Source organism: Pavona decussata, unplaced genomic scaffold (assembly GCF_977016875.1).
Source record: "Pavona decussata unplaced genomic scaffold, jaPavDecu1.1 SCAFFOLD_252, whole genome shotgun sequence".
Lineage (NCBI taxonomy): Eukaryota > Metazoa > Cnidaria > Anthozoa > Scleractinia > Agariciidae > Pavona > Pavona decussata.
In genome coordinates this window covers 54,540-68,390 of record NW_028145655.1, presented here as the reverse complement: position 1 = coordinate 68,390, position 13,851 = coordinate 54,540, and the positions used below count along the sequence as shown (strand labels likewise).

Genomic DNA, 13,851 nt, shown 5'->3' with positions numbered 1-13,851 from the left:
TTGGTTTACGTGTATGTTAATGTAAGTCTGTTTTCCCGGTCCTGTTTACTGCATTTTGTGTACTTCCCAGCCCAGGATGAATTTTACGTAATTTTTTTATGTGTATTTTCGTGTTCTTTTTACGCATGTATTTTATTTTGGCTTCTTCAAATGCATTTTTCTCGTTACATCAAAAAATAACGCTTCGTTATGCAAGGTGTTAGCCGTCACGCATATCTTTACCGCTTTGAAAATCCAACTTATAGTCTTCATCCACACCTCGTTACAATCAACACTTACGCCGAAGATTTAGTGATCTGTTCCTTAAATGTGTGAGGGCTGTCGAATACCATGGAAAAGTGTGAGACCTTATTTAAAAGTGTGCTCAATCAGCTTCTCTCTTTCGACTGCGTAGACATAGTCCTCAGAGGTGATTATAACTTGGTTCTGGAGGTTGAAAAAGACAAATCTGGGGGAAACCCGACCACTTATAAAAACTCGTTAAAAGAAGTTCGGTACATTGCTAGCCTGTTAGAGCTAGTAGATATCTGGGGTGTCCATAATCCAGATGTCAAAAGATTCACCTGGAGAAGGAGGAAACCTGATGTGCACTGCTGTCTAGACTTCTTTTTGACCAGTTCCAGTTTAAGCACAACGATTACAAAAGCGGACATTTTACCTGGCTATAAAACTGACCATTTTCTTATAACATTATATCTCGCAAATAATACAAATCCCAGGGGACCAGGTTTCTGGAAACTGAATACCTCCTTCTTGTTAGATAGCGAGTATGTTGACTTAATCAAGGAAAAAATCAATGATGTGGCGAATGATTACAAAACTGACACAGGTTGAAGCGGTTCTCCTTTGGGACACTATGGAAATGAAAATTCGATCAAGCTCCCTTCACTACGCAAAGAAAAAGAAAACCAAAATGAAATCAAAGGAGTCAAGCTTAGAAACCGATATATTATCTCTTCAAAGGAGACTGGAAGGAAACAATCTCTCGGAAACAATGAGACAAAACTGACATTTCTAACGAATTAGATATAAAGAGCGGCTGCCTGTAAGAATCGAGAACTGCATTTCAGCGACCCCTTGGTCAAATTTCTTATATTTTGCCTGAAGATACCCTTGGATTAACTCTTTTCGAAAATCATATTTTAAAGTTCTAAGGTATTTTATTTTGTAAGAAAATTGCAAGAGTTTGAAATGCAGCCTAGGTGCGGTCACGGGCCGATGAAAACCGCGAAAATTTAGATCGAGGGACGAAGCCTGTAACTGTAAAATCACTCAGGTTTTAATAGAATCAAACTGTTCCTAGCAGATTTTATTCTTGTAAATAATAAAATAACCCGATGAACTTAAAACTTTACACAAACCTAGACCAACCATCTCACAACAAAATTAATACAACAAACATTCCAAACTCGCTGGCTGCTTTCTAAAGCATGCAGATTTGTCTACGCTACTCAAAATGACCTTGAAACTAATGCCTATTTTCATTGAAATAAAAGTGTTTCTAGTATGTGATTTTCTCTAAATTAAATCTCATATCTCGAAAGACGAAGAAAAGAACTTTATTTGTGCCAAGTTTCAAGCTCTGATTCAAACTCTTTTCCACTTAAGGAAGATCGAATATGCGTGCGATACTTGCGGCTCGCAATCACGTCACGAATTATGAGATCAGAACCGATTCACAAACACTTGACATCTGGAACCCGTGAATGTTTCCAAACATCACATATTGGGCCCTAAAACTAATCAGACTGACTGAAGACAGCCATTCAATATTTTTCGATCCCAGATTTCTTTCCTATTCTGCTCTAAAATAATATAGTTATTCCGGTCAATTAGCCTAAGAAACATGTGCAACAAATTTGCATACCATTTCGATGTCGCAGGAAAAAGCAGTGCAAATCAAACTTTACTGCTTTTTTATCTTCTTAAATGAAGCAGTCGATCAGTAAAATGGAGAAAAACGTTCGTGTGACTTTGTTCCTGTCGTGTTGTTTTGAGTGTTCGTTTTTAGCAGCAACGGCCACAGGTAGCCCAGGCTCAAGCTGTGAGTTGTGGTGATCATATTGCGTAAAAGCGGTCAAAGCGAAATTTAAGAGTTTGTATGGGAATATTTATGATCGGGTTTAGGAGGTAAAAATTCCGAAAATTTCTCAACAAAAATGACATATCTTGTTTATACGGTGTACTGTTTGTTGTTTCTTTGTCTTTGAGGTCATTTTAGCGTGTTATCGTTTCCTGGGTTTCCAGGGTCTGTATAACTGTAAGTTAAAAAACGGAATGACACTAATACTTGAATTTTTTTCGCGGAAAAAAAATAAATAAAAAAAATCTGACAAGATGGGCTCTCGCATCTCTTGTACAGTCTTTTAGCTTGACAAGGTTTTCATCACCAGGGTAGTCGTAACTTGGCCCACAAACAGTACTTTTCACTATTTACAGTTTCTAAAAGCGCCCTGTACGCGCAGGATTCCATACCGAAATGCCTGGCGAGAATCACGTGCGCGTTACGCACATCAGCTAAGTGAATATCGAGTTACAGTTGTTCAGTGTCATAATGGCTTGTTGATTTGAGCCGTCGCTGCTAAAAACGACAGGAACAAAGTCACACGTTTTTCTCCATTTTACTGATCGACTGCGTCATTTAAGAAGATAAAGGAGCTGTAAAGTTTGATTTGCACTGCTTTTTCCAGCGACATCGAAATGGTACGCAAATTTGTTGCACATGACTTCGTAGGCTAATTGACCGGAATAACTGTATTATTGCCCCCGCAGGGTTTTGGCCCAGAGGCCAAAACCCGAGGAGGCACCCTAGGACTCCCTGCGTGTAAGTAAATTTGTTAGTATGCGAAAAAAATCTCGATTTGATCAAACTAGGCGCGCACGGTCGTCTCGGGTAATATTTCAGCAAGCGCGCAAGGTGCTGTCGGGTAGCTGTCATTCTGCAACGACGAGCGAGGTCTTCGAGCAGCGTTTGACGGTCTTGCGAGCAAGAGTTTGCGTTTTCGTCGTCCTCTAGCAGCATTTCGAGTTCTTTCTGGCAGTGTTTCAAGGTCTTTCAACCACGAGTTCGCATTTCGCCATCACTTAGCAGCATTTTAACCACGAGTTCGCGTTTTGCCATCTTCTAGCAGCGTGTCAAGGTCAGACTTGCAATCATGAAGTCACGTTTCGCCATCTTCTGCATCTTTAGCAGCCACGACTTCAAATCTTCGAGCACCGTTTCAGGGCGAATATTTTGCAGTTCAGTGATTTATTTGAATTCAAAAGCATTCAACAGCACTGAATAGCATCGCATTTCAACCATAGCGTTTTGCCATCTTGTTACAGCGTGTCAAGGTCTTGCAACCACGACTTCACACCTTTCGCCATTTTTAGCACAGGCGTCCCAAGCTCACGTTTAGAGAAAAGCGAAAATTTAATTATCTATTTATTCATATATGCGTCACGGTTGTGTGAGTTGGAACGTAACCTTTCATTTCGTTGTGCTTTTTCGTTATTTTCGCTGTTTTGGGCTTTTTATGCCACCACACTCCGTCGGACACACAAGAGGTGAGTTTTTTTAATCATCCTACGTAAAAAATGAGGATATTTTAAAGTATTTGGCGTTCTAAATGAACGATATTTTATTCCCCATACAACGTCTTATAAAGCGTTCAAATTCTCAACGGTTATCATGTAACCTAACACCGCGTTAGATGAAAGGTCACGTTCCAACTCACACAACCGTGACGCATATATGAATAAATAGATAATTAATTTTTCGCTTTCTCTAAACGTGAGCTTGGGGCGCCTGTGTCTTTAGCAGCCTTTCAAACCACGAGTTCACATCTTCGAGCAGCAATTGAAATAGATTTATATTGCCTGATTTATACATAAAAATACTGCAGATGATTATATTTTGATAGATTTATACATTGTTGCAAGTTTAGTTATTGTTGTTGTTATGGTTATTATAGTGATTTTCCCAACAATTACTCAAATTTTAACGTACAACACATTCCTGTTACACAGAATATTAACTTTACAATTGAAATACATTTATATCAACTGATTTATGGATAATATATTGCAGGTAATTATACATACAATACGTTGCTGTTTCACAAAACAAAACTGTATGACTGTAATAGTTTTCAATGTCAAATTTACAGATAAATATGCTAACCAGTTACATGGATGTTAACTTCAATAAATATTCAAACGTTTCTTTTTTAAAATTCGTATGCACAGTATTTATATCCCGTAAAAACCATATACTGGTGTTAAACAGATCTTCAAAAGCGGGGGCAACTCTAGTGAAAACTATTACTAGTTTTAGAGCAGAATAGGAAAGAAATCTGGGATCGAAAAATATTGAATGGCTGTCTTCAAGAATACGTTTTTTTCAAAAGCCAACGAATTAATTGGAGATGGCTGTCTGCCCTGTTAATCGTGCCAGGCTCAGCATAAAAGTAATTTTTGCACCATCCCGGAGGTTGTTTCGGGTCACTTTGAAGCAGCTGTGGAAAGAAGCCGCATTGAGAAAGGAATATATTTTATGCCAATCTATGAAGTTATTAAAACTATCAAAACAAAACGTCCCAGTTGGCTTCGGGAAATAACCAGTTAAAAGATGTAGTACTAAGCAGGAACTGTATCCAATGAGTTTTGTATTCTCTTCATTTTGGTGATACGAGAATATATGACGATTTATCGCGATCCTGAGGGATCTTCTCATTGCGCTGAGACGACGTTATTTTGCTATATTGTCGCGTCAAAATGACGCTTTCTGATTGGTTAAAAAACTGTCATGTAAGCATGACAGCACGGCACTAAATGGGTTCGGCGTGCATAGATCAAAATTTTGCTTCTGTGAATGAACAATTGAGGTTGGATGGTGTTGACATTTATTTCTTTTCGTCTGAGTTTACAAAGCTTCTGACACTGTTCAAGGACCACTTATAATATTTTTTTGTGGTGTACATGTACCATGATACAGCGGATACAACTTTTTTCTTGAGAGTGCGCGAAAATTAGCCGATGAAGAGAAATTTACTTAAAAGACTTTTTTGAGTGTGAAAGCGGCCACGGTAATGAGCTTAAATTCCAATAAATTATGGCATTTTCAAAGCAAGAGAATCTGTTTCTTTTGTGATGTCTCTTATCTCTAAAACTTGAAATTGCTCCAAGAGCTCTACTGCGTTCTCTTTCATGGCTCAGGTCTGTCAATTTGATATTCTTGTCGTAGCGCCGAATGGCAGACTCGGTATTTTTTACAGTATTACTCGCCGCTTGGTCTCTTTCTAATTTCTAAATCTCCACGGCATCTAAGCTAGGATAACAATGCTCTGTTTTCGTTTTTTAGTACTAGTACGTATGCTCTTTTTATTCTTGCTTCTGGTTGTGAGGTTTATTCATCACTGTTTTCATGTTGTTGTTTATATCTCGTCGGTAACAAATTTTCAATAAAATTTGCTGGTAAAATGTTCAAACCTACTAGCTTGTCTATTTCATCAATGGTAGGTGCTTTAGGGACTGTAAAGTTTTGCATTTTCTTTGTTTTGACGTAAAAATTAAAGCAAAAAAATCAAATAACCCGCTCCGAGAAAAAATTTCGCGCACGGATATTACCATGGCTACAGTTTAACTGATGTAAGAATTTCTCTTTCAATCAGCACACGATTTATACTTTATCCGTTTACTCTCTCCAACAAAATGTTAGTATCGCTATAAAAAACTAAATTCGATTTTGAGACGGCAATATCACTTTATATTGACGGCGTTAGAAGAAAATATATTCCGTATTGGGTTCTGTCGCACTCGCGACTCCACCCAATACGTAATATATTTTCTTCCAACTAGCCGTCAATACAATGACGTATTACCGTCTCAAAATCGAATTTAGTGTATAATATAAAAGAAAATCATTTATTTGAGCGACGGAGATAAATAATTAATGTTGGTGAAGGTCATCTTCATTCTGTTGTCCACTCCAATTATCATAACAACCTTTACATCATGACTCCCACGCGTTATGGATGATTGCGTCTAAAAGTACACACGAGTGACCACGAATGACCACGAATGACCACGAGTGACCACGAGTGACTACGAGTGACCACGAGTGACCACGAGTGAGAATAACATGAAAATATTATACTGACGTCATAACGACGTTATTTTTATCACACGGTCACTACTTAACCTCAAATTTACCATTTTATTTTTTGGACACCAAAATAGGTTGATTTCATACTGAAGACGTTTCAGATAGACGAGAGGAGAGCGGATGGGGGGAGGGGTGGGATATGTGGGGTGGGGTGGTCTAAATCTACTTCCTCCCGTTACCTTTTATCCCACCCCTCCCCACTTTTTCGTTGACTTTGACTGTGGATGATTTTGGGACTGCAAAATGTAATTAAGGGAGGACTTAATCTAAACGGCGTTTTTCTGCACTTGACATGGCTTTAATGGAAATATCTCGTTCACGTCTCAAGCAATCTAGCTAAAAGTTCTCTGCTCATCCCGTGAATTTATGTTGTGGGATGTTTTGTGAAATTTTGGGGTATATTTTGGAGCAGATAATTTTTTTAGAAGGATTGGTAAAATTAAGAGAAATAAGAAATATTGAAGATTTAGTGGAGTTTTAAAATTAATTTTTGTAGCTAATAATTGATAGACGGGCACCAAGTTAGTCCACTAGCAACCTGGGGTGCTCTTACGTCGGTTCCAGCTGTCTATTGGTGTTCCAAAAATCATTTTCTTTCCTTTATCTCTTCTTAAAACCTCTTAATATTTCATTGAAATTTAGGTTCAGTCATTTGCTTAGATTTGTTCCTCTGTAATGACAAGAGAGGATGAAGGTGAGAGAGGTAATCCCTCATATAGGCCCTATTCCCATCGTAATCCCTCTGAAGTTATTTTTAGATCTCCCGCGAGATCCAGTGTCTCAAGAGGGTTAGGTGATAGCCAATCATATATCCTGAATTTTACCCACGTTGACAGCTGAGCCGATTCCCACGCAATGCTTCGCGTCTTTCACGAATTGATCTAAAAACAAAGTAGGGGAACATGCATACAGAAAGCGGTGCCTGCATATGTTTTGTGGACGAATGCGAGTTTAAAGTGGTTGTATTTGGACAACGCATATTGGAAAAGAATCGCTCCGGCATGGTTTGTGTTAGAGCCCAGCTGTGCGGAAATTATGCAAGAATATTACATACAATTAGCTGGCGAAAATTGAAAGCCGTGACTGAACAGACAAATGCAAACATCTCAACCTAGGCACGAATTTCGATATTTTTATCGCAGTGAGTACAAAATCCCTACAGTCATTGAAATCTACGTTTTATTTACTTTCTAATCACGTATGTAGTTAATGCACTAGTCAATTGAAACCCCCACCCCCCCGGCTCGGGACAGATAGGGGGATTTGACAAAGGCCCTGATCAAATCATACCAAAACCTCCAGCCCCTGGGGAAAATCTTGAGATCAAATTCCCCTACCCCTGGATTAAAAAAAAAACCAAACCAAACAAAACAAAACAAAACACACACAAAAAACACACTGTATTGATTAGGAGCAAAATATACTTTAATAAGGCAATAGTTTTCTTGTAATACATCTTAACAAAACTTGCTGCAGATTATTGAATTTTGCAAGAATGTGAATTTCACATTGCAACAGAGCATTTCTGAACAGCGATTGCTTTGAAAATGTTAAACAGCACATTCAGTGTAAAGCCGCTTTTGACTTGGTGCATCCACAAGTCCTACGCATTCGAAATAGAACCACTCTATAGGGGAGCCAGGATTATCACAAGCAATCATATTGAGTACAAGAGTAACAGGCCTGCACGGCTCCCTAGCGCATAATTTGGCTCTCACTGGCATATCTTTGATTGACCGCCCCCTCAGTGTAACATATGAGGGGCAGGTCTTTGTAGATTTTTTTGAGCAATGGATGTTGCTCTATTAAATGCCAGTCTTTCATGACTGCTGGGTGGTGTTGTGTAACGAAAGGCAAGATTCGTTTGTTCTCCTTTGATTTTTGAAGGAGTGCTAGTTTCCTGTTTCCAAATTGCACTTCTGAGAGGGTCCTTTGAACAAGGTTCTCGGGATAACCTCTTTCCTGTAGGTGTGATTTAGGATTTTAATGAAGTTGCTTTTCAAATATTAATTTTTAGAAGAGTTTGTTCTGAGAAGTCTCAGTGCTTCGCCTTTGATGAAGCCTTTTTTTTTACCCCTGGTAGGTGGCACGGAGAGAAGTGTGTATATTGAAATGTTTCAGTAGGTTTGAACTGCGTACGCACACCAAGAACTGAATTGCTTCTGAATCTTTCGCCTATAAATGCTTGTTAATCCAGAAATGTTTCCGTTTCTAAAATTTTAGCCGTAAATTTAATTGTGGGGTGGTGTTTGTTTGCTTGCTCAATGAACTGCATTATCTCCTCTCCTTAAAGTCCAGAGCGAAAATATATCGTCTATATATCATTTCCAAATGAGTGGTTTTAAAATCTCTGTTTCAACCTTACCTATAATATAATGGCCAAGGCGACTGCCATTTTTGTACCCATAGCTGTACCATGGGTTTGTAGGCAGAGTTTTCCATAGAACTGGAATGAATTTTCTTCTTACTTTTGAATTGTCTTTAAACCAAATTTTGCGAAGCATTTTGCCAATATAAGCCAATACGGATGGCGCAAAAATGACGACGTGCAATCGATTGACTTCGTGACGAACTTCAGTACCAGTCAACCACAGTCAAATCTCCCTGATTCCCCGAGGTGGGGACATATAAAGAAGCAAAACACATCTTATCTGCCACCCCCAGGGGACAGATCTTTGATCAAAAGTGCTTATATTCCCCTATTATCCCCCTATCTGTCCCGGGTCCGGGGGGGTGGGGGTTTCAATTGACTGGTGCATAAGAGATTCGTTTGGAAGAAACGAAAGAACAAATCTTTTTTCATGCAAGAGTATTATTATACATTTAGCTGTCGAAACATTGAAACCCGCGATTGAACAGACGAGTATAAACATCACAACCTCCGGCAAGAATTTTGATATTTTTATCGCAGTGAGTTCAAAATCCCTTTGGTCATTGAAATCTGCATTCCATTAGCTTTCTAATTACGCATGTAGCTAAGAGATTCGTTGGAAGAAACGCGAGAAACAAATCTTTTTTCATGCAAGCGTGTTACATTTTAATAGCTGTCGAAACATTGAAAGCCTCGATTGAACAGACGAGTATAAACATTACAACCTCCGGCAAGAATTTTGATATTTTTATCGCAGTGAGTACAAAATTCCTTCAGTCATTGAAATCTACGTTCTATTTACTTTTAAATTACGTTTGTAGTTAAGATATTCGTTGTAAGAAACACGAGAAATAAATCTTTTTTCATGCACGAGTGTTACATTTAGCTGTCAAAAAGACGAGTATATTAACATCACAACCTCGGCACGAATTTTAATATTTTTATCCCACTGAGTTCAAATCCCTTTGGTCATTGAAATCTACATTCTATTAGCTTTCTAATCACGCAAGTAGCCAAGAGATTCTTTAAAGGAAAGGCGAGAAACAAATCTTAGCTTTATTATGCAAGAGTGTTACATTATATTTGAATTGAAGCCGCGATTGAACAGACGAATATCCCAACCGCGGCACGAAATTTTTTTTTTTTTTTTTTTTTTTTTGTCGCAGTGAGTTTAAAATCTCTTCGGACATTCAAATCTACATTCTATTAGCTTTCAAATCACATGTATTTCTTAGAGATTCGTTGGAAGTAACGCGAGAAACAATTTTTTTTATGGAAGTGTATGATTGTGATTACATGTAGCCGTTGTAAAATTAAAAACGGTGAAAGACACGTAACGCGCGAGGTAACATTATCCGCGAGAAAATCGATACCTTCTAAAAATAACTTCAGGGGGATTACGATGGGAAAAGGGCCTATATAGGGGATTACCTCTCTTACCTTCATCCTCTCTTGGTAATGACTACTAGTGAAAAATGGAAAATCGCATCAAAAATAACTATAGTTTTAAAAATGCAACATCTGTTGCATTTGCATATTTTAAACGCGAAAATAAAGCCTGGCAAATGTTAGTCTCTCGATTTCTTAGGACCAAGTCTTCTCGAAAATTAGGTATAAAATAAATATTTCTGCCATAAGAGCGTAAACTGAAGGGAACATCTGGGTACTAGGCTGGTGATATAAAAACTTACAGTCTTCTTAGTCGCGGTATAATAACCCCGGTAAAAAATTCCCATGCGGCGATTTAAGTTTGCTAAATTTAAATTTGGTGCACGCCTCAACACATTCTAGTTATACTCGACGCATATTTCTTCGTCACCACCGGTGGTTCACTAACAAAAGCCTTGTCATGGTAGAAGCGTGAAACTAGGCTTAGTTTATTATGAGAAAGTTCCTTTAATACATATTTTGCACTCAATTATTATTTATCTAAAATTTTTTTTTTGGCATAATCAAATCGGGATGAAGAGGTTTGGGGAAGTATAGAAAAGGCGGAAATAATATTTTACAGTCGAAAAAGCGCGAAGACATGGAAGAGACAAAGTCAACAAAAGGGGAGGGGGGTTGGAATAAAAGGAAATGAAATGCGGTAAACTTAGTCCCCCCACCCCCCCATTCTTATCATCCACTCTCTCCCCTGTCCCTTGGAAATGTCTTAAGTATCAAATTTACCTATTTAGGTGTCCGAAAAAGGTCCATTTGCGGATAAATAGTGGCTGTTTGATAAAAATGACGTCATTATGACGTAAGTATAATATTTCCTTGGTATTCTAACTCGTGGTCATCCGTGATCACTCGTGGTCACTTGTGGTTATTCGTGGTCATTCGTGGTCACTCGTGGTCACTCGTGTGTACTTATAGACACGATCGTTACGGATTGCGCTTACTTTATATTAGCCAAAATTCCGGTCTTTGATTAAAATAGATCATTTCAGCTTCGCTAAAAAAAATCCTTCAGAAAGATATAAACAGAAGAAAAAGGATAGTAAACTTCTGGATTGGAATAAATATATATTCCTTTCCACAGCTGCTACACAGTGACCCGAAACTGACTTCTGGGATGGTGAGAGAATTCTTTTTTTAACCTTGATGATAAGCTGGACAGATAGTCATTTCCAATAAATTCGTCGCCTTTTGAAAACACGCATTCTTGCCAAAATCAATTCTACTTCTGTTTCAACTAGAAGTGGCTGACGTATCTTGCGTAAAATGAGCTGCGTTAACTTTTTTTTGTTAATTTGTTTTGGGGGAAAAGAGCACATCTAATTGGGAGAAGAAATTATAGTTATTGTTACCCCAAAAAATCGTTTTAAGTTAAAATTTTTATATAATGAAAGGAAGTATAAGGAAACGTTATAAATAAGTAACACTAAAGAAAAAAGAAAAAGAAAAAAACAAAAAAACAAAAAACATACAATTGAAGAAAAAAATAAGATACTCGAAATTGGTAAAGGGTCAAATCTATTACATGCAGTATCAAGACTAAAAATTCAAATATTAAATCGTATTTCGATTTTCGTATATATACAAGGGAAATTACATCGGTATTGGAAAGGGAGGGTAAAACCTGTAGTGCCAGGTAGCGTCTGATTGTTGACTGAAAATTCTAATCTTTATAGCCTAAAGTCGAGGAACATCCAACCTTCTAGAACTCACTGATGCTTGCTAAAAAGCCTGGAAGAACTTCTAAGAAAAATGCTGAATCTCCTGAACGTTGATTGGTTCGGCTTTGTTTTTAACAACAGGCTTTCAATACCAACTGTTAAAGGTCGCACGCTATTTGAACTCACACTTTTGTAGCGACCGCTGATCTTCGTTTGATTTTAGCCACGGGGGAAATACTCCATAAGTTCAGAATGTTTCTGATACAAACCTGTGTTATAATGAGCTGGACAAGAAAACTTCACTTATGTTGTGCGGTGTTGGGTGATTTTATGGGGTTGATGTTTTTTAGTTTATCCCGCTGATGCTCCAAGCAAACGAGGAGAGGAAAAGCAAGCTAGTATAAAGAAAACATGGGCGACACATGGGATATATTGTGGGCTTCCTAAAAAATCAACATTGTTATTAATGCGACAATTGATTAATAAATGATTTTTTTAGCACCAACTTTCCGTGCGAATACATTCGTCTTCCGTATTCACATTACGTGTATGATGACAATTTACCGACACTATTCAAATGTAGGTACAATGGATGCCATCAAGCGCTTATTATAAGCGGGTACTTGTCCCAGGAAAAGTCCGTTTTTTCGTGAATCAGGCGATACTCTGGCACCAAATATGGCCCGAGCATAAGCTGAGAACAGCTTCTTGTTTAATAATTTAATTTCTGTCATTAAAATACCTAATATTTTGGAAATTTTCGAGCTTCTGTTGGGTTTTCTGAAGTGCTAATGCCTTTTTCACACTTTAAACAACATTTTCAGGCACATACGTTTCCACCTGACCCTATTATATCTCATAATGCCATTTTCCCAACTTATTATCTCCTTCTTATTTGTAGAACGTAAGTGACGAGCGAGATTTAAACTGCCCATTTATAAGTTAATGGTTGGGAGGAGGGTGGTTTTTCTGCCTTTGAACTCTGGCTGGTGTAATGGCAAGTTGATTGAAAAATAAAAACAAAAGAAAAAACAAAAACAAAACAAACAAACTAACAACAACAACAACAAAAGGAACAATGTATACGCACCAGCACCAGATATCATTCGCAACCCTATTATCAAGTCGGATAAACCAAGGTTGGCACTACTTCAGCCGGTATTCCTCGCTCCCGGGGTAACTTCATGCCATTTTTAAATGTTTCCATGCAGTCAGCAACGGTCTTTAGAGGCGTTAAAGAGGAATAAGTAAAAGGGAAATCAGTATCCCAAAGTCCAGACATAGTTAATGAAAACAACATTTTACAACTCACAACGAAAATGTTAAGTTAAAATTATTGTCAGCTGCGTCGACTTATACCGAGAGAGAGTAGTTAAATTTCTTTCAAAAAAAAAATGCACGCACGAGGCTAGCTAGTAATATATTGTCCTTACAATTCATGACCTGCCTTACCCTTCTGATTTTCTCTCTCCCATAAAATAACCTTTCATTTCGTTTGTAGGGACCTCAGCAACAATCGAATTCAACATCTACCGCAAGATATCTTTTCACACCAATCACAGATGTGGCATTTGTAAGTGTGAAAGCCTTTTTTATTTCTTTTGTTGCTTCTTCTTCTTCTTTTTATTTTTCTATTCCATAACAGTCATTTAACTAGGTAAGCTGCGTAGAATCTAGCACTCTTACCCTCCACTCCGGTCCCATTTTTTTGTGGGCCATTTAAAACTCAATGCATTTTTGTGCCAAACGTTTTGGGTCACTTTGCATGACCTGAAATCGGTATATAAAAGAATGGTGAGTGTATAATAAGAGAGGAAGATGGCATGATAAGTTATCGACGCGAATGGATTGAATTGAACATGGTGTGAACACCTGGACCGGAACCGCACATGCCACGCCTAATATTATAGCTAAATGCTTGATACCACACCATGAAATTAAGGTGCTTCCACGGGATGCATTGCGCATCGTTAAAGTTAATTAATTCATGCGTCATTATCGCGCGCCTTTGGCGCACACACGCTAAAAACATGATGTGTTTATTGAAGGTAATTTTAGTTAACTAAATTGTTATTTTCTCCTAATCTATCTTTTTAATTTACCTCGGTATTTTAGCTTAGCTATTATCCTTTTTATGTTTATTTTTTTTAAGAAAAATAATTGACGACAGAAAAATGAGCATTCCCGGGAAATCCCACGATTTGTGGACTTAAAATAGTGTTTTGGGT

At 37.9% G+C, this 13,851-nt stretch overlaps 1 protein-coding gene and 1 long non-coding RNA gene across 2 annotated transcripts in view; both read left to right on the top strand.

Annotated features, from left to right (window-relative positions):
- The window catches only part of LOC146456960 (scavenger receptor cysteine-rich domain-containing protein DMBT1-like), a gene marked incomplete at its 3' end in the record, with an annotated part of 596,400 nt that extends 583,204 nt beyond the window's left edge, over positions 1 to 13,196 (top strand). Inside the window, exon 24 of the mRNA XM_085092482.1 lies at positions 13,125 to 13,196. Coding sequence (XP_084948608.1) covers positions 13,125 to 13,196 — 72 coding nt within the window. The remainder of the gene's footprint in view (positions 1 to 13,124) is intronic.
- Positions 1 to 13,851, top strand: part of LOC146456959 (uncharacterized) — a 124,133-nt gene that overhangs the window by 78,397 nt on the left and 31,885 nt on the right. The gene's annotated exons all lie outside the window — the stretch shown is intronic.